The 25,919-nt window shown below is 42.6% G+C and overlaps 1 protein-coding gene across 4 annotated transcripts in view; it reads right to left on the reverse strand.

Moving 5' to 3' along the window:
- Positions 1-25,919, reverse strand: part of LOC135511110 (attractin-like protein 1) — a 327,206-nt gene that overhangs the window by 111,313 nt on the left and 189,974 nt on the right. For all 4 annotated transcript variants that reach the window (XM_064932650.1, XM_064932647.1, XM_064932648.1 and 1 more), the window contains 2 exons: positions 24,024-24,085; positions 5,209-5,287 (listed from right to left, as the gene is read on the reverse strand). In XM_064932650.1, coding sequence (XP_064788722.1) covers positions 5,209-5,287; positions 24,024-24,085 — 141 coding nt within the window. The remainder of the gene's footprint in view (positions 1-5,208; positions 5,288-24,023; positions 24,086-25,919) is intronic.

Here is a 25,919-nt window from a genome sequence, read left to right on the forward strand (position 1 = left end):
ATGGAATTAAATCAAATAATGAGACATTGGCCTACAGTATTACTGTATAGTTGGGACTTGATCTATGCCCCCTACCATCTCTGTAATCCATTAGTAGATCACATATATAGATAAAATTACATCCTTTATTGTTGAAAATAAAATGACAGAAACCTAGAGCACATGTGGTTTACATGTAAGTTAGCAAACCAGTTCCCTAATCATCACAGAGGACGATTCCCCCATGGGTCTGTACAGTATAATTTAGAATATCATTTTTGGGGGGTTTCACTTATATAACCCTGGACCCCTCGCTTACAACCCATGAGAAAATATACTAATATACAAAAATGTACTAACAATCTTAAAGAGAAATGAGAACATTGAAAAAGAATAATGGCTGTTATTAATTAGGCCCATTTGGTCCTATTGACCCCAAGCATTCGAGGCACAGTGTAACGGCTTTCTTTATGTGAAGGAGAGTCGGACCAAAATGCAGCGTGGCTGTTGAGATTCATGTTTAATAAAACAGAGGAAACACGAATCAATACAAAAACAATAAACGTAACGTGGAACCCGAAACAGCCTAAACTGGTGCAAACTAACACAGGAACAGGAACAATCACCCACGACACACTCAAAGAATATGGCTGCCTAAATATGGTTCCCAATCAGAGACAACGATAAACACCTGCCTCTGATTGAGAACCACTTCAGATAGCCCCACTAAGCCACAATCCCAATACCTATGAAACACCCCAAGACAAAACACACCACATACCAAAACCCATGTCACACCCTAGCCTGACCAAATAAATAAAGAAAACACTAAATACTAAGACCAGGCCGTGACACACAGAAATATATATTATTTCTAATATCTGTAATAATATATATAATATTATATCTAATATTTATTATCTGTAATAATATGCATTGTATTATATCTAATATGTATTATCTGTAATAATATGCATTGTATTACATCTAAGATGTATTATCTGTAATATTATACATTGTAGTATATCTAATATTTATTATCTGTAATAATATGCATTGTATTATATCTAATATGTATTATCTGTAATATTATACATTGTATTATATCTAATATTTATTAGCATCCAACTCCATTCATTTGCATTGTGAAATTTCCCCTTGATGCTGCAGGGTAAGTGTAACGGGTTTCTTCCAACTCCTCCTCTGATGAAGAGGTGGAACAAGGATCGGACCAAAATGCAGCGTGGTTAGTTAGATACATCTTTAATGAAGATGAAACACGAACAATACAAAACAACAAACGTGGAAAACCAAAACAGCCCTGACTGGTGCAACAAACACAGAGACAGGAACAATCACCCACAAACACAGTGAAACCCAGGCTACCTAAATATGGTTCCCAATCAGAGACAATGACTAACACCTGCCTCTGATTGAGAACCATATCAGGCCAGACATAGAAATAGACAAACAAGACATCCAACATAGAATGCCCACTCAGATACTGAGCTGCCAGCACTGACACCAGACAATGGCGTTTCACTTTCTGACTGTGACCACAGGCACACAGGTGCTAGAATGGTTATCACACTACCTTTACATAACATCTTTTTGACAGAAATGTTTTTCTTCATTTCACTACACGCCTCTCTGTTCCCACCCTGGTCATAAAACTGAGCTCCAACCCCCTGTAATATATGGGATGTAGTAAAATAACTAATACAGCTGGCTGTGTGTGATATCAGTGCCACTGGAGTCTAAACCATGGGTGACCTGCCATGTTAATGCTGAGTGTTGGCCTCCACAGAGTGGGGAGTGAGACACAGTGAATGCAGCATTGGAGCTCGTCTGTGATATGGGACTCTTCCTCATTAATAATGTAGACGTGTCCACAAGCAAGTGTGCTCTCACTGGGGAACAGGGCTAAACAAATACACGGATAGCCGGGTAAGAGGAGACCTTACAGTACACTGCAGATATCACCACCATTCATACTGGCATAAAGCTCTGTGTTATGGATTCAGATATGCTGCATAAGTACAAACAGGAGTGCAATACATGTACAGGGGCTGTATTTTATACTCCCAGTGGCCATCCAAACCCCCCCCCCCCCCCCCCACACACACACACACACACTTCTACAGCAGTAGATACAACAGAAAACACAACTTCCTATAGTAGGTCTAATCCAAACGTGGCAGAGAACTTTGAAGGACTTGACTAAATCAATGGCGGTCCCACTACAGTGGCAAGTAAAAAGTATGTGAACCCTCTGGAAATACCTGGATTTCTGCATAAATTGGTCATCAAATTTGATCTGATCTTCATCTAGGTCAACACGATAGACAAACACAGCCCGCTAAAACTAATAACACACAAACAATTTTACGTGTTCATGTCTTTATTGAACACACCGTGTAAACATTCCCAGTGCAGGGTGGGAAAAGTATGTGAAAACTTGGATTTGATAACTGGTTGACCCTCATTTGGCAGCAATAACCTCAACCAAACGTTTTCTGTAGTTGCGGATCAGACCTGCACAACGGTCAGGAGGAATTTTGTACCATCCCTCTTTACAAAACTGTTTCAGTTCAGCAATATTCTTGGGATGTCTGGGATGTCTGGTGTAAACCGCTCTCGAGGTCATGCCACAGCATCTCAATCGGGTTGGGGTCAGGACTCTGACTGGGCCACTCAAAAGGCTGCTCTAAACAAACATCTCCAATCTCATCTCATTGATTGGACTCCAGGTTAGCTGACTCCTGACTCCAATGGGCTTTTCCAAAAGCTTTAGCCTTGGGGTTCACATACCTTTTCCAACCTACACTGTGAATGTTTAAATGATATATTCAGTATAGACAAGAAAAATACAATAATTTGTGTGTTATTAGTTTAAGCACACTATGTCTATTGTTGTGACTTAGATGAAGATCAGATCAAATTTTATGACCAATTTATGCATAAATCCAGGAAATTACAAAGGGTTCACTTACTTTTTCTTGCCACTGTATATAAAACTCATCTGATAATCTGAAACATAAAATACTTAAAAAATGGTCTAATATGATGCAAACATTTTGATCAAAGGGCCAAGACAGGCAGGAATATTCTCCTCTGTGATATTAAAACCATTACATATCTGAACACTTGGAGCACCATCTCCAAAGCACATATTTGTTGAAGAGAAAAGTACCAACAGTGGCAGCCTCGGCAGAGGAGGAACAAAGCAGTGTACCTATCAGAGTCCCCTGTGAAATTTCAATGGATACCACAGAAACCGAGCACGTCACCATCTCAATTAAATCCACGCTGCTGTTCGCAATGATTTTAAAAGCCTAATGATGACTCGTTTAAGTTGCACATTTGTATGCGTGTGTTTATGGTACTGTTTCGCAGCCTGTGAAAAAAAGCCCAAAGTAAAACAAGAGAAAGCATGAACATGATGTGGCATCTGTTCTTTAAGTGACATATCACTCTATTCCACTTCATTTAGCATCACTCCATCACAGTTAATTGGTTCATGAGGAGCAGTAATTAAGGGGGAATGGCCTTGTTTATTGCTGCGCTCCGTTCATTAAGAAGTGAGCCGTGTTTGCAGAACGGGTGACATTAACACACCCTTCAGAACAGCCAAGGGTCAAGTAGCTGACTTGGCACTTGTTCCCACTACATAGCTCAGCCACAATATTGTCTATATCGTAAAAATTAATGAAAACAAAAAATGGTCTTAATTTAAGGTTAGGCATCAGGTTATCCATGTGGTTAAGGTTGCCTAGTCACTTTATCCCTGCCTACAGTATATGTATATACAGTGCATTTGGAAAGTATATTTTCACATTTTGTTACGTTACATTCCTTGTTATTACTTTGAAATGTATATTATTTCTCTCTACAGCTGTTGTTTACAAAGCATGTGACAAATACAATTTGATTTTGATTTGATTTCTGACGACCCTTGGCACTGGAGGGGGGAAATGGGACTTTGCCTGCAGGTGAAACTACTAGTGAACTGCGCACGTTGAGTATGGTACAGAATGTAATGGGGAGAGTACTACCATTACAAAAACATTCTGTAGTCGACCCTCAGTCAGTTTCATTGAGGAGCTGGCCTGTTCACGTGTCCATGAAAAGGTGAAGAGAGAATTTTGTCAAGATTTCTAAAGCTGCCAAATATGCACCTGAAAGTCTTACCATTTATCACTATTCAAGATACATTGACACACACCGAGAGAGACACAGAGACAGAGACACAGAGACAGAGAGGCACAGAGACAGAGACAGAGAGACACACACCGAGAGACACAGAGACAGAGAGACACACACCGAGAGACACAGAGACAGAGACAGAGAGACACACACCGGGGGGGAACAGACACAGAGACAGAGACAGAGAGACACACCGAGACAGACACAGAAACAGAGAGACACAGAGACAGAGAGACACAGACACAGAGACAGAGACAGAGAGACACACCGAGAGAGACACAGAGACAGAGAGACACAGACACAGAGACAGAGAGACACACCGAGAAAGACACAGAGACAGAGAGACACAGACACAGAGACAGAGAGACACACCCAGAGAGACACACACCGAGAGAGACACAGAGACAGAGAGACACACACTGAGAGAGACACAGAGACAGAGAGACACACCGAGAAAGACACAGAGACAGAGAGACACAGAGACAGAGACAGAGAGACACACACCGAGACAGACACAGAGACAGAGAGACACACCGAGAGAGACACAGAGAGAGACACAGAGACAGAGAGACACAGACACAGAGACAGAGACAGAGAGACACACCGAGAGAGACACAGAGACAGAGACACACACCGAGAGAGACACAGAGACAGAGAGACACAGAGACAGAGACAGAGAGACACACACCGAGAGAGACACAGAGACAGAGAGACACAGACACAGAGACAGAGACAGAGAGACACACCCAGAGAGCAGCCTCTCATTTGCGTCAGTTTGAATCTGGTGTTGTATGGTGTGCTCCACTTTTGGGCCACATTCCAGGCTGACTCCATTTCAGTTGCCCGTCTACACTCGACCACACCATAAGATGTAGTAATCTGATACCTGTCTGCTCAGTTGATGTGGCACTTAAATACTGGTAGATGTGCCTGGAACACCACCAATACTGGTAGTCATCTGCCTGGAACACCACCATGGTTTCCAACAATTACGACAGCTGAGGAGATTGACGAATGACCTACCTCTCTCCTCCTGGACGCCCAGCACGTCTGTTTGACCTTCCACACCACCGCCGCCACCAGCAACAGGGACAGGAAACAGCTGCAGGAGGACAACGGGACAACCAATCAATCAATCCAACAATTAGCTAATCATCCATTATGTTATCCATTCATTCTACTATTTTACAATCAACCCTAGCATTTTAATATTTCCTAATTCACAGAATTGGTATGATGTCACAAGAAGGGTCAGGAGCCATCTTCATGGTCTACCATGTGGGGTCACCACCTGTATTTAGCGGTCACATGACCAATCAAACGCTTTCTAATAACGTTCAGTAATAACCATTAATAAGGCATTTATAAATAGTTTGATCACCATTTACTAATTTGTATTCCTACGCGTAAATGTTAGGAAGCGCTATATATAGACAGTTATTCACACAACTTAAAAATTATTTCTAAATGATTTACAATTTTTTAAATAAAAAGGTGTCCTTTTAAACCATTTACAATTCACTTTTTGCAGTACCTGATCTAAAGTGAGCCCTATTCATAATTTAGGAATAATTTATAAATGGTTTAAATGGCCAGTGTAATCATCTCCCGGAATTACTTTGTCAATGGTTTAAATGGCCAGTGTAACCATCTCCCGGGATTGCTTTGTCAATGTTTCAAATGGCCAGTGTAACCATCTCCCGGGATTGCTTTGTCAATGTTTCAAATGGCCAGTGTAACCATCTCCCGGGATTGCTTTGTCAATGTTTCAAATGGCCAGTGTAACCATCTCCCGGAATTACTTTGTCAATGTTTCAAATGGCCAGTGTAACCATCTCCCGGGATCTCCCGGGATTGCTTTGTCAATGTTTCAAATAGCCAGTGTAACCATCTCCCGGGATTGCTTTGTCAATGTTTCAAATGGCCAGTGTAACCATCTCCCGGAATTACTTTGTCAATGTTTCAAATGGCCAGTGTAATCATCTCCCGGAATTGCTTTGTCAATGTTTCAAATGGCCAGTGTAACCATCTCCCGGGATTGCTTTGTCAATGTTTCAAATGGCCAGTGTAACCATCTCCCGGAATTACTTTGTCAATGTTTCAAATGGCCAGTGTAATCATGTCCTGGAATTACTTTGTCAATGTTTCAAATGGCCAATGTAATCATCTCCCGGAATTGCTTTGTCAATGTTTCAAATGGCCAGTGTAACCATCTCTGGAATTACTTTGTCAATGTGTCAATGTACTTTGCAGATGATTTGGTTGCCTCTGCAACTTCTTTGACTGTTTTCATTTCTCCATGTGCCTGCATAGAGCGCTGCCTGTCTGTTTACCTTGGAGAAGATTACAAAAATGTCCGTCACAAGGTTAGCAGCACCGAACACAATAAAATAGACTTTAAGATTGAGTGGCTGGCTGCTGAAGTAAACCAAGTGAAATATGGGGAAATGGCATCAGTTGGACACCATCAATAACCCCAGGGATCTAGCGCATTCTATAGAGTGGGTCAGGGAGAGTAGGAATGGCCATGCACTTCTGACAGAAAGCACTGTCACACAGAGTGACCCTAATGCCAATGTCATCTGGAGGTTAGATCACACAAAGCCCGTCTTTCAACCACAGCTTTTACAAGTCCTTTAGGCCAACGCACCAAACCACCAAGGCAGGAAGTCAATTAGAGACACTTGTGAGTTACAGTCCAAGACAATCACTATCTTTATAACGCCTTCCGTGTACAGCTAGAAAGAACCGCAGAAGCAATGACCACATCGTAAAGGGCTAAAGAGTTTTAATTATCGTGACATTTCCAAGCCAAGCCTGCTGAAAGGCTGTGGATATGCTCTCTTGTCACATGTTCTGGAAAACCACTAGTACATCAACTATCAGAGAAATTAGCCAAGATAGTAATGTGTACCAAATAGTCCTTTTCTTAAATTGTTTTATTTATTAACTTTTATATTAGATGAGCCCTGCATGAACACATCAATACACAACAATTACACTATACATATCTACACATCAATTACACAGTTATGAAAACGTAGGACACTAAAGAGGCCTTTCTACTGACTATGAAAAACACCACAAGAAAGATGCCCAGGGTCCCTGCTTATCTGCGTGAGCGTGCCTTAGGTATGCTGCAAAAAGGCATGAGGACTGCAGATGTGGCCAGGGCAATAAATTGCAATGTCTGTACTGTGAGACGCCTAAAACAGTGCTACAGGGAGACAGGACGTACAGCTGATCGTCCTCCCAGACGCACCTGCACAGATTTTGTACATCCGAACATCACAACTGCAGGACAGGTACAGGATGGCAACAACAACTGCCCAAGTTACACCAGGAACGCACAATCCCTCCATCAGTGCGCATACTGTCCGCAATAGGCTGAGAGAGGCTGGACTGAGGGCTTGTAGGCCTGTTGTAAGGCAGGTCCTCACCCACCATCGCGGGACCAGACAGGACGGGCAAAAAGTGCTCTTCACTGACAAGTCGCGGTTTTGTCTCACCAGGGGTGATGGTCGGATTTGAGTTATCGTCGAAGGAATGAGTATTTTATACAGAGGCCTGTACTCTGGAGTGGGATTGATGTGGAGGTGGAGGGTCTGTCATGGTCTGGGGCGGTGTGTCACAGCATCATCGGACTGAGCTTGTTGTCATCGTTGGAAATCTCAATGCTGTGTGTTACAGGGAAGACATCCTCCTCCCTCATGTGGTACTCTTCCTGCAGGCTCATCCTGATATGACCCTCCAGCATGACAATGCCACCAGCCATAATGCTTGTTCTGTACGTGATTTCCTGCAAGACAGGAATGTCAGTGTTCTGCTGTGTTCGGCCAGCGAAGAGCCCGGATCTCAATCCCATTGAGCACATCTGGGACCTGTTGGATCAGAGGTTGAGGGCAAGGGCCATTCCCCCCAGAAATGTCCGGGAACTTGCAAGTGCATTTGTGGAAGAGTGGGGTAACATCTCACAGTATGAACTGGCAAATCTGGTGCAGTCCACGACGAGGAGATGCACTGCAGTACTTAAAGCAGCTGGTGGCCACACCAGATACTGACTGTTACTTTTGATTTTGACCCCGCCTTTGTTCAGGGACACATTATTCCATTTCTGTTCGTCACATGTCTGTGGAACTTGTTCAGTTTATGTCTCAGTTGTTGAACCTTATGTTCACACAAATATTTACACATGTTAAGTTTGCTGAAAATAAATGCAGTTGACAGTGAGAGGACGTTCTACATACACTTGACTGTGCCTTTAAACAGCTTTGAAAATTTTTGAAAAACGATGTCATGGCTTTAGAAGCTTCTGATAGGCTAATTGACATCATTGAGTCAATTGGAGTTGTACCTCTGGATGTATTTCAAGGCCTATCTTCAAACCCAGTGCCTCATTGCTTGACATCATGGAACAATCAAAAGAAATCAGCCAAGACCTCAGAAAAAAAATTGTGGACCTCCACAAGTCTGGTTCATCTTTGGGAGTAATTTCCAAATGCCTGAAGGTATCACGTTCATCTGTACAAACAATAGTACGCAAGTATAAACACCATGGGACCACACAGCCATGGGACCACACAGGAAGGAGATGCGTTCTGTCTTCTAGAGATTAACATACTTTGGTGCGAAAAGTGCAAATCAATCCCAGAACAACAGCAAAGGACCTTGTGAAGATGCTGGAGGAAACAGGTACAAAAGTATCTATAGCCACAGTAAAACGAGTCCTATATCGACATAACCTGAAAGGCCACTCAGTAAGGAAGAAGCAACTGCTCCAAACCCGCCATAAAAAGCCAGACTACGGTTTGCAACTGCACATGGGGACAAAGATCGTACTTTTTAGAGAAATGTCCTCTGGTCTGATGAAACAAAAATAGAATATATATATATACACACATCAATTACACTATACATACATATATACACACATATATATACAGTGGGGCGAAAAAGTATTTAGTCAGCCACCAATTGTGCAAGTTCTCCCACTTAAAAAGATGAGAGAGGTCTGGAATTTTTATCATAGGTACACTTCAACTATGACAGACAAAATGAGGACAACACCCTGTCGTTCTCAACTAACATCAAGGCGGTGGCCCGTTCCTGTAGGTTCATGCTCTACAACATCCGCAGAGTACGCCCCTGCCTCACACAGGAAGCGGCGCAGGTCCTAATCCAGGCACTTGTCATCTCCCGTCTGGATTACTGCAACTCGCTGTTGGCTGGGCTCCCTGCCTGTGCCATTAAACCCCTACAACTCATCCAGAACGCCGCAGCCCGTCTGGTGTTCAACCTTCCCAAGTTCTCTCACGTCACCCCGCTCCTCCGCTCTCTCCACTGGCTTCCAGTTGAAGCGCATCCGCTACAAGACCATGGTGCTTGCCTACGGAGCTGTGAGGGGAACGGCACCGCAGTACCTCCAGGCTCTGATCAGGCCCTACACCCAAACAAGGGCACTGCGTTCATCCACCTCTGGCCTGCTCGCCTCCCTACCACTGAGGAAGTACAGTTCCCGCTCAGCCCAGTCAAAACTGTTCGCTGCTCTGGCCCCCCAATGGTGGAACAAACTCCCTCACGACGCCAGGACAGCGGAGTCAATCACCACCTTCCGGAGACACCTGAAACCCCACCTCTTCAAGGAATACCTAGGATAGGATAAAGCAATCCTTCTCACCCCCCCCTTAAATGATTTAGATGCACTATTGTAAAGTGGCTGTTCCACTGATGTCAGAAGGTGAATTCACCAATTTGTAAGTCGCTCTGGATAAGAGCGTCTGCTAAATGACTTAAATGTAAATGTAAATGAAAAAAAATCCAGAAAATCACATTGTAGGATTTTTAATGAATTTATTTGCAAAATATGGTGGAAAATAAGTATTTGGTCACCTATAAACAAGCAAGATTTCTGGCTCACACAGACCTGTAACTTCTTCTTTAAGAGGCTCCTCTGTCCTCCACTCGTTACCTGTATTAATGGCACCTGTTTGAACTGGTTATCAGTATAAAAGACACCTGTCCACACCCTCAAACAGTCACACTCCAAACTCCACTATGGCCAAGACCAAAGAGCTGTCAAAGGACACCAGAAACAAAATTGTAGACCTGCACCAGGCTGGGAAGACTGAATCTGCAATAGGTAAGCAGCTTGGTTTGAAGAAATCAACTGTGGGAGCAATTATTAGGAAATGGTAGACATACAAGACCACTTATAATCTCCCTCGATCTGGGGCTCCACGCAAGATCTCACCCCGTGGGGTCAAAATGATTACAAGAACGGTGAGCAAAAATCCCAGAACCACACGGGGGGACCTAGTGAATGACCTGCAGAGAGCTGGGACCAAAGCAACAAAGCCTACCATCAGTAAGACACTATTCCGCCAGGGACTCAAATCCTGCAGTGCCAGACGTGCCCCCCTGCTTAAGCCAGTACATGTCCAGGCCCGTCTGAAGTTTGCTAGAGAGCATTTGGATGATCCAGAAGAAGATTGGGAGAATGTCATATGGTCAGATGAAACCAAAATATAACTTTTTGGTAAAAACTCAACTCGTCGTGTTTGGAGGACAAAGAATGCTGAGTTGCATCCAAAGAACACAATACCTACTGTGAAGCATGGGGGTGGAAAACATCATGCTTTGGGGCTGTGTTTCTGCAAAGGGACCAGGACGACTGATCCGTGTAAAGGAAAGTATGAATGGGGCAATGTATCGTGAGATTATGAGTGAAAACCTCCTTCCATCAGCAAGGGCATTGAAGATGAAACGTGGCTGGGTCTTTCAGCATGACAATGATCCCAAACACAACGCCCGGGCAACAAAGGAGTGGCTTCGTAAGAAGCATTTCAAGGTCCTGGAGTGGCCTCGCCAGTCTCCAGATCTCAACCCCATAGAAAATCTTTGGAGGGAGTTGAAAGTCCGTGTTGCCCAGCAACAGCCCCAAAACGTCACTGCTCTAGAGGAGATCTGCATGGAGGAATGGGCCAAAATACCAGCAACAGTGTGTGAAAACCTTGTGAAGACTTACAGAAAACGTTTGACCTCTGTCATTGCCAACAAATAGTATATAACAAAGTAGTGAGATAAACTTTTGTTATAAATTCAAATAAATTCATAAAAAATCCTACAGTGTGATTTTCTGGATTTTTTTTCTCTCATTTTGTCTGTCATAGTTGAAGTCTACCTATGATGAAAATTTACAGGCCTCTCTCATCTTTTTAAGTGGGAGAACTTGCAAAACTGTTGGCTGACTAAATACTTTTTTGCCCCACTGTATATATATATACACACATATACACACACACATCAATTACACAGTTCATGAAAAGCAAAACACAATCATAAACAAACACATTCTTCAGTGAAAAGGAAAACTTTATGGTACATACTTCTAGTTTTCACCATAACCATTTGTGTGTAGGCAATATTGTGTAAACTTAGATATGGCATAAACATTTCTGTGGCAGGTCTGATTAAATATGACCATACGTCAAGCATAGTCTATGACCGATTTCATCACAAATGTCTTAAAACCGTGGGAAAATAAATAAATGATAAAGTCTCACACAACCCTATGATGGCTGTAGCTCCATGTTGCTGGCAGGAGTGGAACTAGGATGGTTGGGAACAGACTCTTCCTCTCCTCCAACACCACTCATTGGCTTAGCCATATTTCAAAACACAATCAGCCCAACATTCCACATCAAATCTATTAATTCAGCCAGCAATTAATCCCAAACAGGGCGACTTACTGCAGTAATAGGGAGAGAAGAGGGCTAACTGTTGCTATTCTATAGGTATTATGGGGAGGAGAGCGTGAAAGCTGATTCCACTCCCTGTCGTTGAGCATACTTTTCTTGGGGTTTCTTATACATTAACGGCTTTAGCTAAGTCATCTGCAACCAATGAGATTCAAACCAATGAGTTTGAATGGATATACACTGAGGGTACAAAACATTAGGAACACCTTCGTAATATTGAGTGGCACCCCCCTTTGCCCTCAGAACAGCCTCAATTCTTCGGGGCATGGAATCTACAAGGTGTCGAAAGCGTTCCACAGGGATACTGGCCCATATTAACTCCAATGCCTCCCACAGTTGTGTCAAGTTGGCTGGATGTCCTTCGGGTGGTGGACGATTCTTTATACTGAAACTGTTGATTGTGAAAAACCCAGCAGCATTGCAGTTCTTGACACACTCAAACCGGTGCACCTGGCACCTACTACCACAATACTTATTTAAGCTGTCTCCTTCCCTTCATCTACACTGATTGAAGTGGATTTAACAAGTGACATAAGTAAGGGATCATCCTTTAAAAGTTGCAGCGTACTGCCGCTTGCATGGTGCCGCAGAATTCTATGGCACGTTCGTTAAGTGTGAACCCCTGGTACATTAATGCTAATTAGTGCTAGTTTGACCACCAGAGGGCATCTTTGAGAAGCATTTGATAGCCTTCAATAATAGCTGTACTAGAGAATGCGGGCACGCGGAAGACCGGGGTTCAATTCCCTGACGGGGAGGAAGGAGTAGGCTTTCCTTGTTAATAAGAATTTGTTCTCAACTGACTTGCCTAGTTAAATAAAGATTACAGTAAGAGCATAACATTTCAACACCCTAATACCCAAACGGAGAATCAGTGAAAATAAAAATCTCACTGATTTATCAAGACCAGTCCCCTTGTCTCAGAGCAGCGCAAAACAGTGCTAAAATAGTTGTCTGCTTTTTCTTCAAATCATATTTCTTCTAACTTCAAATCATATTTCTTCTATGCTCTTCAAATAAATAAGACCTACACCACTTTTAACAGCACATTACTCGACACTAGTGAGACTCATGTCGCCTACGGCCTGCCTACATTATATCGAAAAATATGACGTGACTCTCGGCAAATAATTACATATAGAGGATTGGAGGATATTTATGTAATTCAAAGATATTTATTCCCATAGTAACCCCTTCCCCCATGGGCCAGGTCGGTCTTCAGGTCGCGGCTCTGCAGCCCATCCCGTGCCCCCTTCCCTCGTGCCTTGAACCTTGCGCGCTTTCAGTGGATACAGTTGGAGAACTGCAACTGCTAATAACAGAGTTAATAATATATCTGTGAGAATATCGAACAGGCTTTTATATAATTCTAAATTAATAATAATAATAATTGCTTTGTTTAAAAAATAACAATAATTTAGAGTGTATTTTGTTTGCAAAGAACGTAAACATAGTTACTAATTTGTAAATAAAGCCTGTTTGTTATTTAGAATGATTTATTTCTGTTTTTAGAGGGAGAAAAAACAAAAACCTATAGCCATCTCATGGGTCTCCCAGCTGAGGCCGCCATGGGTATTAAACCAGCATCTGTAGCAATACACCTTGCACTGCTATGCAGTGTCTTAGACCGTTGGGCCACTCAGGTGCTGTACAACGGGATCATTCGGGAGTGGCCTACAGTTCTAAGAGCAAAATAATCCTAACAAAATAAAATAATAAAAACTTTAGTGTAACAACAGTTCTAGTAAGTTATTTTTTTTTATTTCACCTTTATTTAACCAGGTAGGCTAGTTGAGAACACGTTCTCATTTGCAACTGCAACCTGGCTAAGATAAAGCATAGCAATTCGACACATACAACAACACAGAGTTACACAAGGAATAAACAAAACATAGTCAATAATACAGTAGAGCAAAAGAAAACAAAAAGTATATATATAGTGAGTGCAAATGAGGTAAGATAACGGAGTTAAGGCAATAAATAGGCCATGGTGGCGAAGTAATTACAATATAGCAATTAAACACTGGAATGGTAGATGTGCAGAAGATGAATGTGCAAGTAGAAATACTGCGGTGCAAAGGAGCAAGATAAATAAATAAATACAAACTGTATGGGGATGAGGTAGGTAGATAAATGGGCTGTTTAAAGATGGGCTATGTACAGGTACAGTGATCTGTGAGCTGCTCTGACAGCTGGTGCGTGAAGCGAGTGAGGGAGATATGAGTCTCCAGCTTCAGAGATTTTTGCAGTTCGTTCCAGTCATTGGCAGCAGAGAACTGGAAGGAAAGACGACCAAAGGGGGAATTGGCTTTGGGGGTGACCAGTGAGATATACCTGCTGGAGCGCGTGCTACGAGTGGGTATACATATTCAAAAAGGGGAAGTAGGACTCAGCTCTTCATCATCATGTGAAAGAGGAATCCTGGAAAGAGGTCTGGTGACCAGTGAGCTGAGATAAGGCGGGGCTTTACCTAGCAGATACTTGTAGATAACCTGTAAGTTTGGCGATGAGTATGAAGCGAGGGCCAACCAACGAGAGCGTACAGGTCGCAATGGTGGGTAGTGTATGGGGATTTGGTGACAAAAGTGATGGCACTGTGATAGACTGCATCCAGTTTGTTGAGTAGAGTGTTGGAGGCTATTTTATAGATGACATCACCAAAGTCGATGATTGGTAGGATGGTCAGTTTTACGAGGGTATGTTTGGCAGCATGAGTGAAGGATGCTTTGTTGAAATATAGGAAGTATAATTTTGGATTGGATATGCTTAAAGTGAGTCTGGAAGGATAATTTACAGTCTAACCAAACACCTAGGTATTTGTAGTTGTCTACATATTCTAAGTCAGAGCCGTCCAGAGTAGTGTTGCTGGACGGGCAAGCAGGTGCGGGCAGTGATCGGTTGAATAACATGCATTTAGTTTTACTTGCGTTTAAGAGCAGTTGGGGGCCACGGAAGGAGGGTTGTAATGGCATTGAAGCTTGTCTGGAGGTTAGTTAACACAGTGTCCAAAGAGGGGCCAGAAGTATACAGAATGGCATCGTCTGCATAGAGGTGTACCAGAGAATCACAAGCAGCAAGAGCAACATCATTGATGTATACAGAGAAGAGAGTCGGCCTGAGGATTGAACCCTGTGGCACCCCCATAGAGACTGCCAGAGGTCCGGACAACAGGCCCTCCAATTTGACACACTGAACTCTATCAGAGAAGTAGTTGGTAACCCAGGCGAGGCAATCATTTGAGAAACCAAGGCTGTCGAGTCTGCCAATAAGAATGTGGTGATTGATAGAGTCGGAAGCCTTGGCCAGGTCGATGAATACGGCTGCACAGTAATGTCTCTTATCGAGGGCGGTTATGATGTCGTTTAGGACCTTGAGCGTGGCTAAGGTGCACCCATGACCAACTCTGAAACCAGATTGCATAGCGGAGAAGGTACGGTGGGATTCGAAATGGTCGGTAATCTGTTTGTTAACGTGGCTTTCGAAGACCTTAGAAAGACAGGGTAGGATAGATATATGTATTGTAGCAGTTTGGGTCTAGAGTGTCACCCCCTTTGAAGAGGGGGATGACCATGGCAGCTTTCCAATCTTTGAGAATCTCAGACGATACGAAAGAGAGGTTGAACAGGCTAGTAATAGGGGTTGCAACAATTTCGGCAGAACATTTTAGAAAGAGAGGGTCCATATTGTCCATCCCGGCTGATTTGTAGGGGTCCAGATTTTGCAGCTCTTTCAGAACATCAGCTATCTGAATTTGGGTAAAGGAGAAATGGTGGGGGCTTTGGCGGGTTGCAGGGCAGTTGACCGGGGTAGGGGTAGCCAGGTGGAAAGCATGGCCAGCGATAGAGAAATGCTTATTGAAATTCTCAATTATTGTGGCTTTATCGGTGGTGACAGTGTTTCCTATCTTCAGTGCAGTGGGCAGCTGGGAGGAGGTGTTCTTATTCTCCATGTACTTTACAGTGTCCCAGAACTTTTTGGAGTTAGTACTACAGGATGCAAATTTCTGTTTGAAAAAGATAGCCTTAGCTTTCCTAACTGCCTGTGTATATTTGTTCCTAACTTCCCTGAAAAGTTGCATATCAGGGGGGCTATTCGATGCTAATGCAGAACGCCACGGGATGTTATTGTGCTGGTCAAGGGCAGACAGGTCTGGAGTGAACCAAGGACTATATCTATTCCTAGTTCTACATTTTTTAAATGGGGCATGCTTATTTAAGATGGTGAGGAAGGCACTTTTAAAGAATAGTCAGGCATCATCTACTGACGGGATGAGGTCAATGTCATTCCAGGATACCCGGGCCAGGTCAAATAGAAAGGACTGCTTGCAGAAGTGTTTTAGGGAGCGTTTGACAGTGATGAGGGGTGGTCGTTTGGTCGCAGACCCATTATGGACGCAGGCAATGAGGCAGTGATCGCTGAGATCTTGATTGAAAACAGCAGAGGTGTATTTGGAGGGCGAGTTAGTTAGGATGACATCTATGAGGATGCCCGTGTTTACGGATTTGGATTTGTACCTGGTAGGTTCATTGATCATTTGTGTGAGATTGAGGCATCAAGCTTGGATTGTAGGATGGCCGGGGTGTTAAGCATGTCCCAGTTTTGGTCACCTAGTAGCAACGAGCTCAGAAGATAGATGGGGGGCAATCAATTCACATATGGTATCGAGAGCACAGCTGGTGGCAGAGGGAGGTCTATAGCAAGCGGCAACAGTGAGAGACTTGTTTCTGGAAAGGTGAACTTTTAGAAGTAGAAGCTCGAATTGTTTGGGTACAGACGTGGATAGTAATACAGAACTCTGTAGGCTATCTTTGCAGTAGATAGCAACACCGCCGCATTTGGCAGCTCTATCTTGGCGGAAAAAGTTATAGTTAGTGATGGAGATTTCAGTGTTTTCGGTGGTTTTCCTAAGCCGGGATTCAGACATGGCTAAGACATCCGTGTTGGCAGAGTGTGCTAAAGCAGTGAGTAAAACAAACTTAGGGAGTAGGCTTCTAATGTTAACATGCATGAAATCAAGGTTTTTACGGTTACAGAAGTCAACAAATGAGAGCACCTGGGGAGTGGGAGTGGAGCAAGGCACTGCAGGACCTGGATTAACCTCTACATCACCAGAGGAGAAGTATGATAAGGGTATGGCTAAATGCGAAACGAACTGGCCGTCTAGCATGTTCGGAACAGAGTAAAAGGAGCAGGTTTCTGGGCACGATAGCATAGATTCAAGGCATAGTGTACAGACAAAGGTAAGGTAGGATGTGAGTAAATTGGAGGTAAACCTAGGCACTGAGTAATGATGAGAGAGATATAGTCTCTAGAGACATTTAAACCAGGTGATGTCATCGTATATGTAGGAGGTGGAACAACATGGTTGGTTAAGGCACATTGAGCAAGGCTAGTGCACAATTATCCGTTTCTATTTAGGTTTATGTCGCCCATTCATTGTCAGTTAGAGACACAGTAGGACCAAAAAGCATAATCAGTGCTCTAACTCCCGGTTGCGCTGGTCTGGCGCAATAAAGTGGTTACGCAGGGTACCGTACTAAACCACAAATGACCTCTAAGTCCCGCGGCGTAAGCTCGCAAGGAGGAACCACTGTAGCTTTCACCTGGATTCACCTGGTTAGTTTACGTCATGTCTCAGTGTATGTATAATTGTGTGTGTGTGTGTGTGTGTGTGTGGCTGAGGTTCAGTATAGTGGATCGCATGAACATGGGGAAGGGGTTTAAAAGACATCACAATCACTGGAGATCAGTACCAAATCCTCAGCACACAGTCCTCAAATTACCAAAATAAATAAAGCCCAATTCCATCTCTACACCATAGGCTGATTTCTAAGGGAGACCAAACAGTGGATAAGACGATCCCAATTGTTTACCTTTCTATCTGTGACACAGAGCACACGAAGCAGTGTTGTTTGTCACACTGCCTGGAGTATCCCTCAGGTCGCAGTGGCACAGTGTTGATACATTTTGAATTAATTGGGACAGCTGAAAGAGGCTTAATAGCCACTTAGCTTTGTATATTGTCTCTGTGCTGAACTTGAGCGAGAAAAGAAGCAGAGATGATTGCTAATCAGCTGAGAGAGAGGAAAAGAGTAATTGGACCAAACTGAACTGCAATGTCACCAATTCTAGTAGCATTGGGGCTGAAGAGGAGAAGCACCATAAACGCTCCTTCAGTATTAAAATTGTTCTTGCTCATTTAGGGAACCGCTCTGAAAAGGGTGAATGATAGAGAGCAACCACTCTTCAGATAAAAGCTGGTCAAATTAGTTTTTAGCGGTTAATCAGAGTCTCTTGAGCCTTGTTCACATTCGCAGTTTGAAGTGATTCAATCCATTTTTTGGGGTGGCATATCTGATTCGAATCCGTTCTTTTTCCTGCAGTCTGAACAGCCAAAAATGCACATGGATTTTGATATTTCAAGCCACCTTCGTAGGTGGTCAAATTTGATTTGTTTGTCATCGAGTGGTTTATCTTGTTACTTACTAGCTACTCTGTTGACAGATTGACAAGAACATGTGGTCGCTAACTAGCTTGTTAATTGTTTACAAACAAATGAGTGACTGTGCTAGAAAGTTAAACAGCTACAGTACCTACCTAGCTACAGTACCTACCTAGCTACAGTACCTAACTAGCTACAGTACCTAACTAGCTAGCTGACTACCTTGTGGCTAGTCAAAAATGTATTGTTTTGAAAGTTGGATCATCTTATCTTTTGAGACTTTAAAAGTGTTCTTACACTATGATTTTGAACAATCAAGGCAACTAGGAGACGTTCCTGGCAGGCATTGTTGTCACCATAGCTTGCTACATAACTGAAGAAGAAGCACGAGCACCACCAACAATTTACCTATGACAACTAGAGTAGCCATGTCAGAAAATGACTGCGGTCATAACACACACAAATCCGATTTGGTCACTTGTAACTTGCTGTTTAGTCAGTATTCTAAAAACGGATTTGAAAAACAAAACTGACTTGATCTTTAAGGCCTGCGGTGTGAACAAGGCTTTAGATTGCTACTCCATGTTGAGAGTTTAGTGGGAGGTTAAAATGAAGTGAGAACCTTCCAACCTTTTTCCCCCAAAATGTAGTTGTTTTTCTCCTGCGTGCACATGTTAAATATAAGCATAATATACTGTAGTAGATAGGTGATTCTGTGACTTAAATGACAAATAGTGCAATATAGCGAAAGTGTTTCCCCTCATGTGTCCAGCCTTAGTCCCAGCCTTTTCTCATCCAAACTTCTCCTTACTCAGACAACCAAAATAATAAAGTACGTTTATAAATACCAAGGACGGATAAACAAATCTGGTCTTCAGCTATCGAATCCTGAATGCTGGTTAAAAGCGCATTCCAGCTGGTGTCTATTCCACAAGTTACCGCTGGCTAAATCTAGGATGTTAAAATGCCTATTTGTGCAAAATCCACTGTCTCATCAGCCCTACCAGGCAAGTTATAAACTTGATCTCCACTATAAAAAGCATCTAGACATTATCTCACATTTCCTTTTCAACAGCGGAGATTTGTACAAACCTTGCCGTCTGTCTCTCCGATATTTGCAACATTGGTTCAATATTCAAATTTTACTTTGTCTCAGGCCTAACAACACCCTGTGTCAATATATCCTCCAAACACTGGCTTCTCTGGCATCAAAACTTAAATAAGCTCCTGTTTCCCCAACTCCAGTCCTCCAGAACCCCCAACAGAACACATTTTTGTTGCACTAGACCAACAGACCTAATTCAACTCATCACTGGCTTGATGATTAGTTGACAAGTGGAATCAGGTGTGCTTGTTGAGGGCTACAATGAATAAGTGTGCTGTTGGGGGTACTGGAGGACTGGAGTTGGGAAACACAGACATAAGCTGCTAAAATATCTACAGCAGGGACATCAAATCACATTTTATTGGTCACATACACATATTTAGCAGATGTTATTGCGGATGTAGCGAAATGCTTGTGTCCTACTTCCAACAGTACAGTAATATCTACAAATCTAAAAGTAAAATAATGGAAGAAATAAGAAGTATAGAAATATCCAGGAGTATAAATATACAGTGCCGTGAGAAATATTTTTTCCCTTTCTGATTTTCTCAATTTTTGCATATTTGAATCAAATCAAATTTTATTAGTCACATGCGGCGAATACAACAGGTGTGTAGACCTTACAGTAAAATGCTTGATTACAAGCCCTAACCAAGAGTGCAGTTTAAAAAATATGAATAAGAAATAAAAGGAACAAGTAATTAAAGAGCAGCAGTAAAATAACAACAGCAAGACTATATACAGGGGGGTACCGGTACAGAGTCAATGTGTGGGGGGGGGGCACCGGTTAGTCGAGGTAATTGAGGTAATATGTACATGTACGTAGAGTTATTAAAGTGACTATGCATAGATAATAACAGAGAGTAGCAGCGGCGTAAAAGGAGGGGGCAATGCAAATAGTCTGGAATGTTATGAGATCTTCAACCAAAACCTCATATTAGATCAAGAGAACCTGAATTTACTTACACCCAATTCCTCTGTGTGAAAAAGTAATTCCCCCTTAAACTCAATAACTAGCCGTGCCAACTTTAACTGCAATGACTGCAGCCAAATGCTTCCTGTAGTTGTTGATCAGTCTCTAACATCGCTGTGGAGGAATTCTGGTCCACTCTTGCATGCAGAACTGCTTAAACTCAGCGACATTTGTGGGTTTTCAAGCATGAACTGCTCGTTTCAAGTCCTGCCACAACATCTCAATTGGGATTAGGTCTGGACTTTGAATATGCTATTTCAAAACTTCAAATGTGTTGCTTTTTAACCATTTTCATGTAGAGTTGATTGTGTGTTTTGGATCACTGTTTTGCTGCATGACTCAGCTGCACTTCAGTTTCAGCTCACAGATGGACGGCCTGACATTCTCCTGTAGAATTCTCTGATACAGAGTAGAATTCATGCTTCCTTCTATTAAGGCATGTCGTCCAGGTCCTGAGGCAGCCAAGCATCCCCGAACCACTACCACCACCGTGCTTGACCGTTGGTATGAGGTTCTTACTGTGGAATGCAGTGTTTGGTTTTTGCCAGGCATAATGGGACCCAGCATTGAATAGTCCTTACCATGGGTTCTTCCTAATTGAGTTTTGGCCTATAGGAAGGGAGGAGAAGAATGGAGGCTTGATCTGCCTTGTAGCCATCCTGAAAGGGAGAATAGCAATGGTCGAGGGTTTTTGATGCCCAAGATGCCTTAGATTTGTTTATTAAAGTCCCCAGCTACAATAAATGTGCCATCGGGATAATATCCAGTGTAGTTCCTTGAGAACCATCTTGGTGTCGGCTAGAGGGTGAATATACACGGTTGTGATGATGACCAAAGATAATTCTCTCGGGAGGTAATGGGGATCGGCATTTGATTGTGAGTTATTCTAGGCCGGATGAACAAAAAGACTTGAGTTCCTGTATGTTACCACAATCACACCATGAGTGGTTAATCATGAAACATACACCTCCGCCTTTCTTCTTCCCTGGAGAGTTCTTTATTCCTGTCATCTCAGGTGTCTATTTTGAAAGGGCCCTCTCAGACAACAGCTACTTTATCTGGCTGAAATCACTCAGTTCAGCAATGCCATGGAAACATATCAATCACAGTGACAGGGAGGCAGTATGGGAAGGCACTGTGGCATAGTCACACACACAAACACAGCACCAGACACCCAAGGAGTCAGACAGATGGGCAGACTAGGTGTACTGTACAGTAAAGATAATTGCAGAAATATATATAGCTTGCCAGACCCACATAGTCACACAAACAGGTGAACTATACTAAGAGAGAAACAGAAGACAGATGTTACAGGAGAGGGATGTAGAGGGGCCAAACAAACACGGCCAAATGAGCAAACAGCTGAACTGTTGTTAGAGTACCTGAAACCAGAGGATGACTGGTAAAATCTAGGATTGCATACTGTCCTAACTCAGGATTGGAGCAAGAGAACAAACATAAAGCACTGAGAGTATTTAACTCTGAGGGAATAGATCTCTCCCTCCCCTCCTTTCATTTCCCTCCCCTCCTTTCTGCTGTCTCCCGACCCCTCACTCCCTCGTCCCCCCATTTCTCTCTCTCGCTCTCTGTGGTGCCAGCTCCATCATGTCAGTGGGCTGAACCCTCAGCCTGCAGGGCTCTCCTCACACAGAGGCAACGCAGCTCTGCCGCCCTGCCACTTCAGCTTTTATACACATCAATGGAGCACAGCCAACACACACACAACCACACACAGGCGCACACACACACAGGCGCACACACACACACACACACACACACACACACACACACACACACACACACACACACACACACACACACACACACACACACACACACACACACACACACACACACACACAGGCATGTAGACACAAACATGCAATGGACCTTGCACCCTCACATGCATAACCTACATTTACATAGACACATTCACAACCATGTTAACTTAGCCACCCCCTCTGACACATTAACTATTTTTTCCCTTTGCCTAAAGCCTCTTATCAAAAATCACTGAAGCTGGAGTCTTATATCTCCCTCTCTAACTTTAAGCATCAGCTGTCAGAACAGCGTACTGATGACTGTACCTGTACACAGCCCATCTGTAAATAGCACACCCATCTACCTCATCCCCATATTGTTATTTATCCTCTTGCTCTTTTGCATCCCAGTATATCTACTTGCACATCATCTGCACATCTATCACTCCAGTGTTGATGCTAAATTGTAATTATTTTGGCTTTATGGCCTATTTATTGCCTTTACCTCCCTACTCTTCTACATTTGTACACACTGTACAAAGATTTTTTTATTGTGTTATTTTGTTTTTCCCATGTGTAACTCTGTGTTGTTGTTTTTGTCGCACTGCTTTGCTTTATCTTGGCCAAGTCGCAGATGTAAATGATAACTTGTTCTCAACTGACCTACCTGGTTAAATAAAGGTGAACTACAAAATAAATACAAATCTACTGAGGCAACACAGGGAGGCCCATATACTGCTTCTACTACCAATTGGAAGCATCACACAGGACCCATGATGCACAGGGGAGGTTGTACTTAGTGTGATATAATTATAACTGCACTTGATCACTGCAGTAAATGTAACATGGCATGATAAGAGTAGAGGACAAACACAGAGAGTGACAATATATCTAGAAATCAGCTGTTACATCTGCGAAGTGAAAAGTGCATGCTTCGAAAGGCGGTTGCTAAAGATGCCAGTTAGTGAGAAGGAAGACCGTGTGCGTGCCAATACAAAACATGACACAGTGGAAGAAGCTCTTGGAGCAACTTGACTGAACCACAAACTGGTTCTGAATGATGACATCTAGGTATGGTGGCCTAAAGGTTACCCACATCTGGCTCAGGACACCAGCACACAACTCATTCACAGAACACAACGTCTGCTCATTCAGTGAAACTGTTTGACTGGCAGAAGTTAGCCTAGAATTACAGATGTTAGATCTTGAGCCAGTTTTCTACAGCAGGAAAATAATCCTGCAGGGCAGGAAATATTAATTATTATGTGGATTATAATGAATGGACATGTTTGTAGGGGTTGACACATTTTTCTTTAAATTGTAAATCAAATCAAGTCAAATTTCAAAGTTTGCATTTATACTACACATTCGCAATTCTCAGCAACAAAAGAGTGATCAAATTAAGATCCTACATCTTGTGGTCTGTTCCTTTCCCCCCACTCACTAGATATATACTATCCACGGGTAAGATTATGTGGGTGGTGCAAAATGACTCTCTCACACATGGAACACAAATCCTCCAAGAACTTTTCTGCTGTTGTCTTTTTTATTAAGCACAAAGGGATTTACCATGGAAAATGTCACATCTAAATCAGTGGTTCTCAACCCTGGTCCTGGGGACACAAAGGGGTGCACATGTTTGTTTTTGCCCTAGCACTACACACCTGATTCAAATCATTAAAGCCTTTTGATGAGTTGTTGATTTGAATCAGGTGTGTAGCGCTAGGGCAAAAACAAACATGTGCACCCCTTTGTGTCCCCAGGACCAGGGTTGAGAACCACTGATCTAAATGGTACGTACCTGAAAAAGGTGACGAAAAACTGCACCAGGTCCATGATGCTGTTGTGCTGGGAGAAGGCGATCTATGGGAGGAAGAACAGAGAAAGGAAGTATGTGAGAAGGATAGGAAAGACATTGAAGATGTTACATACAGTGGACAGACTGATAATACCTTGATAAAACATATGTTGTTGACAAGAACACAGAAGTAGACAGAGTTTCCGTTAGAATAATTCAAGACAGTAGATAATGTAAGAGCACTACACTGCAAAGGAGTTCAAGAGGTCAAATGATCATCGAAACATCAATAAAAATAATGTGTAGAAGATTTTAACAGGGGCTGAAATTCCTGATTTAAACTTCATTTCAATTTTCCTCATTAGGAAATGTGACCGAACGAGATTTGGGTCTTGGAGACGTGCTTAATGTGGGTGTCTCTTGTGTTTGTGTTCGAACGTGGGAAGCATTTGTACTTTCACACTGCCAAAACAGTACACACAGTTAGTCACTCACCCATCTAGATAACTTGAAACATTCTAACCAAGTCTTGTGTCTGGAAGTACCCAAACTAGCTAGCAAGCTAGCCAACTTCTTTCACCAATTAGCTTCAACCGGCTGGTGTGTGACTGTAGGAAAATTGGTTTGACTTTGTACAGCCCATCTCTGGGGCTAGATAAGACTGTCAATTCATTGCACAATGTCAATGGGACAATATTTTCATGTTGCACACATTTTAGTCATCTTAGTAAATGCTTTCAATATTTGTATATGCATTTCTACTATTTATAGTTGGTTTGAGGTTTTTAGGTCATTGAAATTTGGCACTATTGACATTTTAAAATTTTGTCCCATGTACATTGTGTAATTTACTGATGGTCCCCAAATAGCCCTATAGGGATACTGAATATCAAACCTAATTGACCATGGGTATTACGATCGGGTTGAGTGCAGCTGCGCTCCGAATTGATGAATACTTCGGTGCTGCCAGTTGTGGGTAGGATTTAAATAAACCCAACCCAAGGAAAACTGTTACAGTACCCTTCATTCCGTGACATAGCATTTCTTCCTCATTATTTTGCAAATCTCAGTTTTAGACGAGACTGACTGAATTATTTTTCCCTAGTTACACTTTGTAGTCAATTTTGACAGTAGAATAAATGTTTGACTAATATCGATGTCGCATAGGTCGTTTTCTACCAGATGAGTTGTTTTCCCCACTCAGGTAATACCTCCCATCCTTTCTAAGAGTTAACGTCGTACTGTTGTCTATAATACCAGGGGGGTTTTCAGTTGTAATCATGTACCCATTCGTTTGAACTCCACTCTTAGATCTGCTATTGTTAGATCAAAAGAGAAGCCCACTGTGTTCTGATCACCCAGTTATTTTAGTTCAAATGTGAGTTCCATAAACTTGAACAGCTTGGGCTGTTGCGTGATAGCAACCAAAGCCATGTAAGTCTGTTTATAACATTCCATCATTGGTTATTCTGAGAGTGCCTCATATTGGCATTGGCTGCGGCCTCAAGCCCTATGGTGCTAAACTTGGAAAAGTAATTCCAATTTGTACTCCTTCCCCTATTACTAATAGGAATAAACCAAATGTTTCAGTTCTATGCAATCTTACAGCCGTACCAACTATATCAATATCAACCATCAGACAGGGCCTGCAACAGCCTATTGAACACAGCTTGTTTGAGTTGGAGTTTCCATGTGCCTTTAAAAATCGTAAAGGACTTGGGTTGATATATGTGAACATCAGGCGCTTACTTCCTAAACTGGATTACATCTTCATCTGGGCTATGCAGATGAATCCGGACATTATGGTATTGACTGAAACTTGGATCTCTGGGGACACTCTGGATATTAATACAGAGGGTTATAATGTGTACAAACCTGACAGACCAGGTAGAGGTGGTG

Source organism: Oncorhynchus masou, chromosome 23, assembly GCF_036934945.1.
Source record: "Oncorhynchus masou masou isolate Uvic2021 chromosome 23, UVic_Omas_1.1, whole genome shotgun sequence".
Lineage (NCBI taxonomy): Eukaryota > Metazoa > Chordata > Actinopteri > Salmoniformes > Salmonidae > Oncorhynchus > Oncorhynchus masou.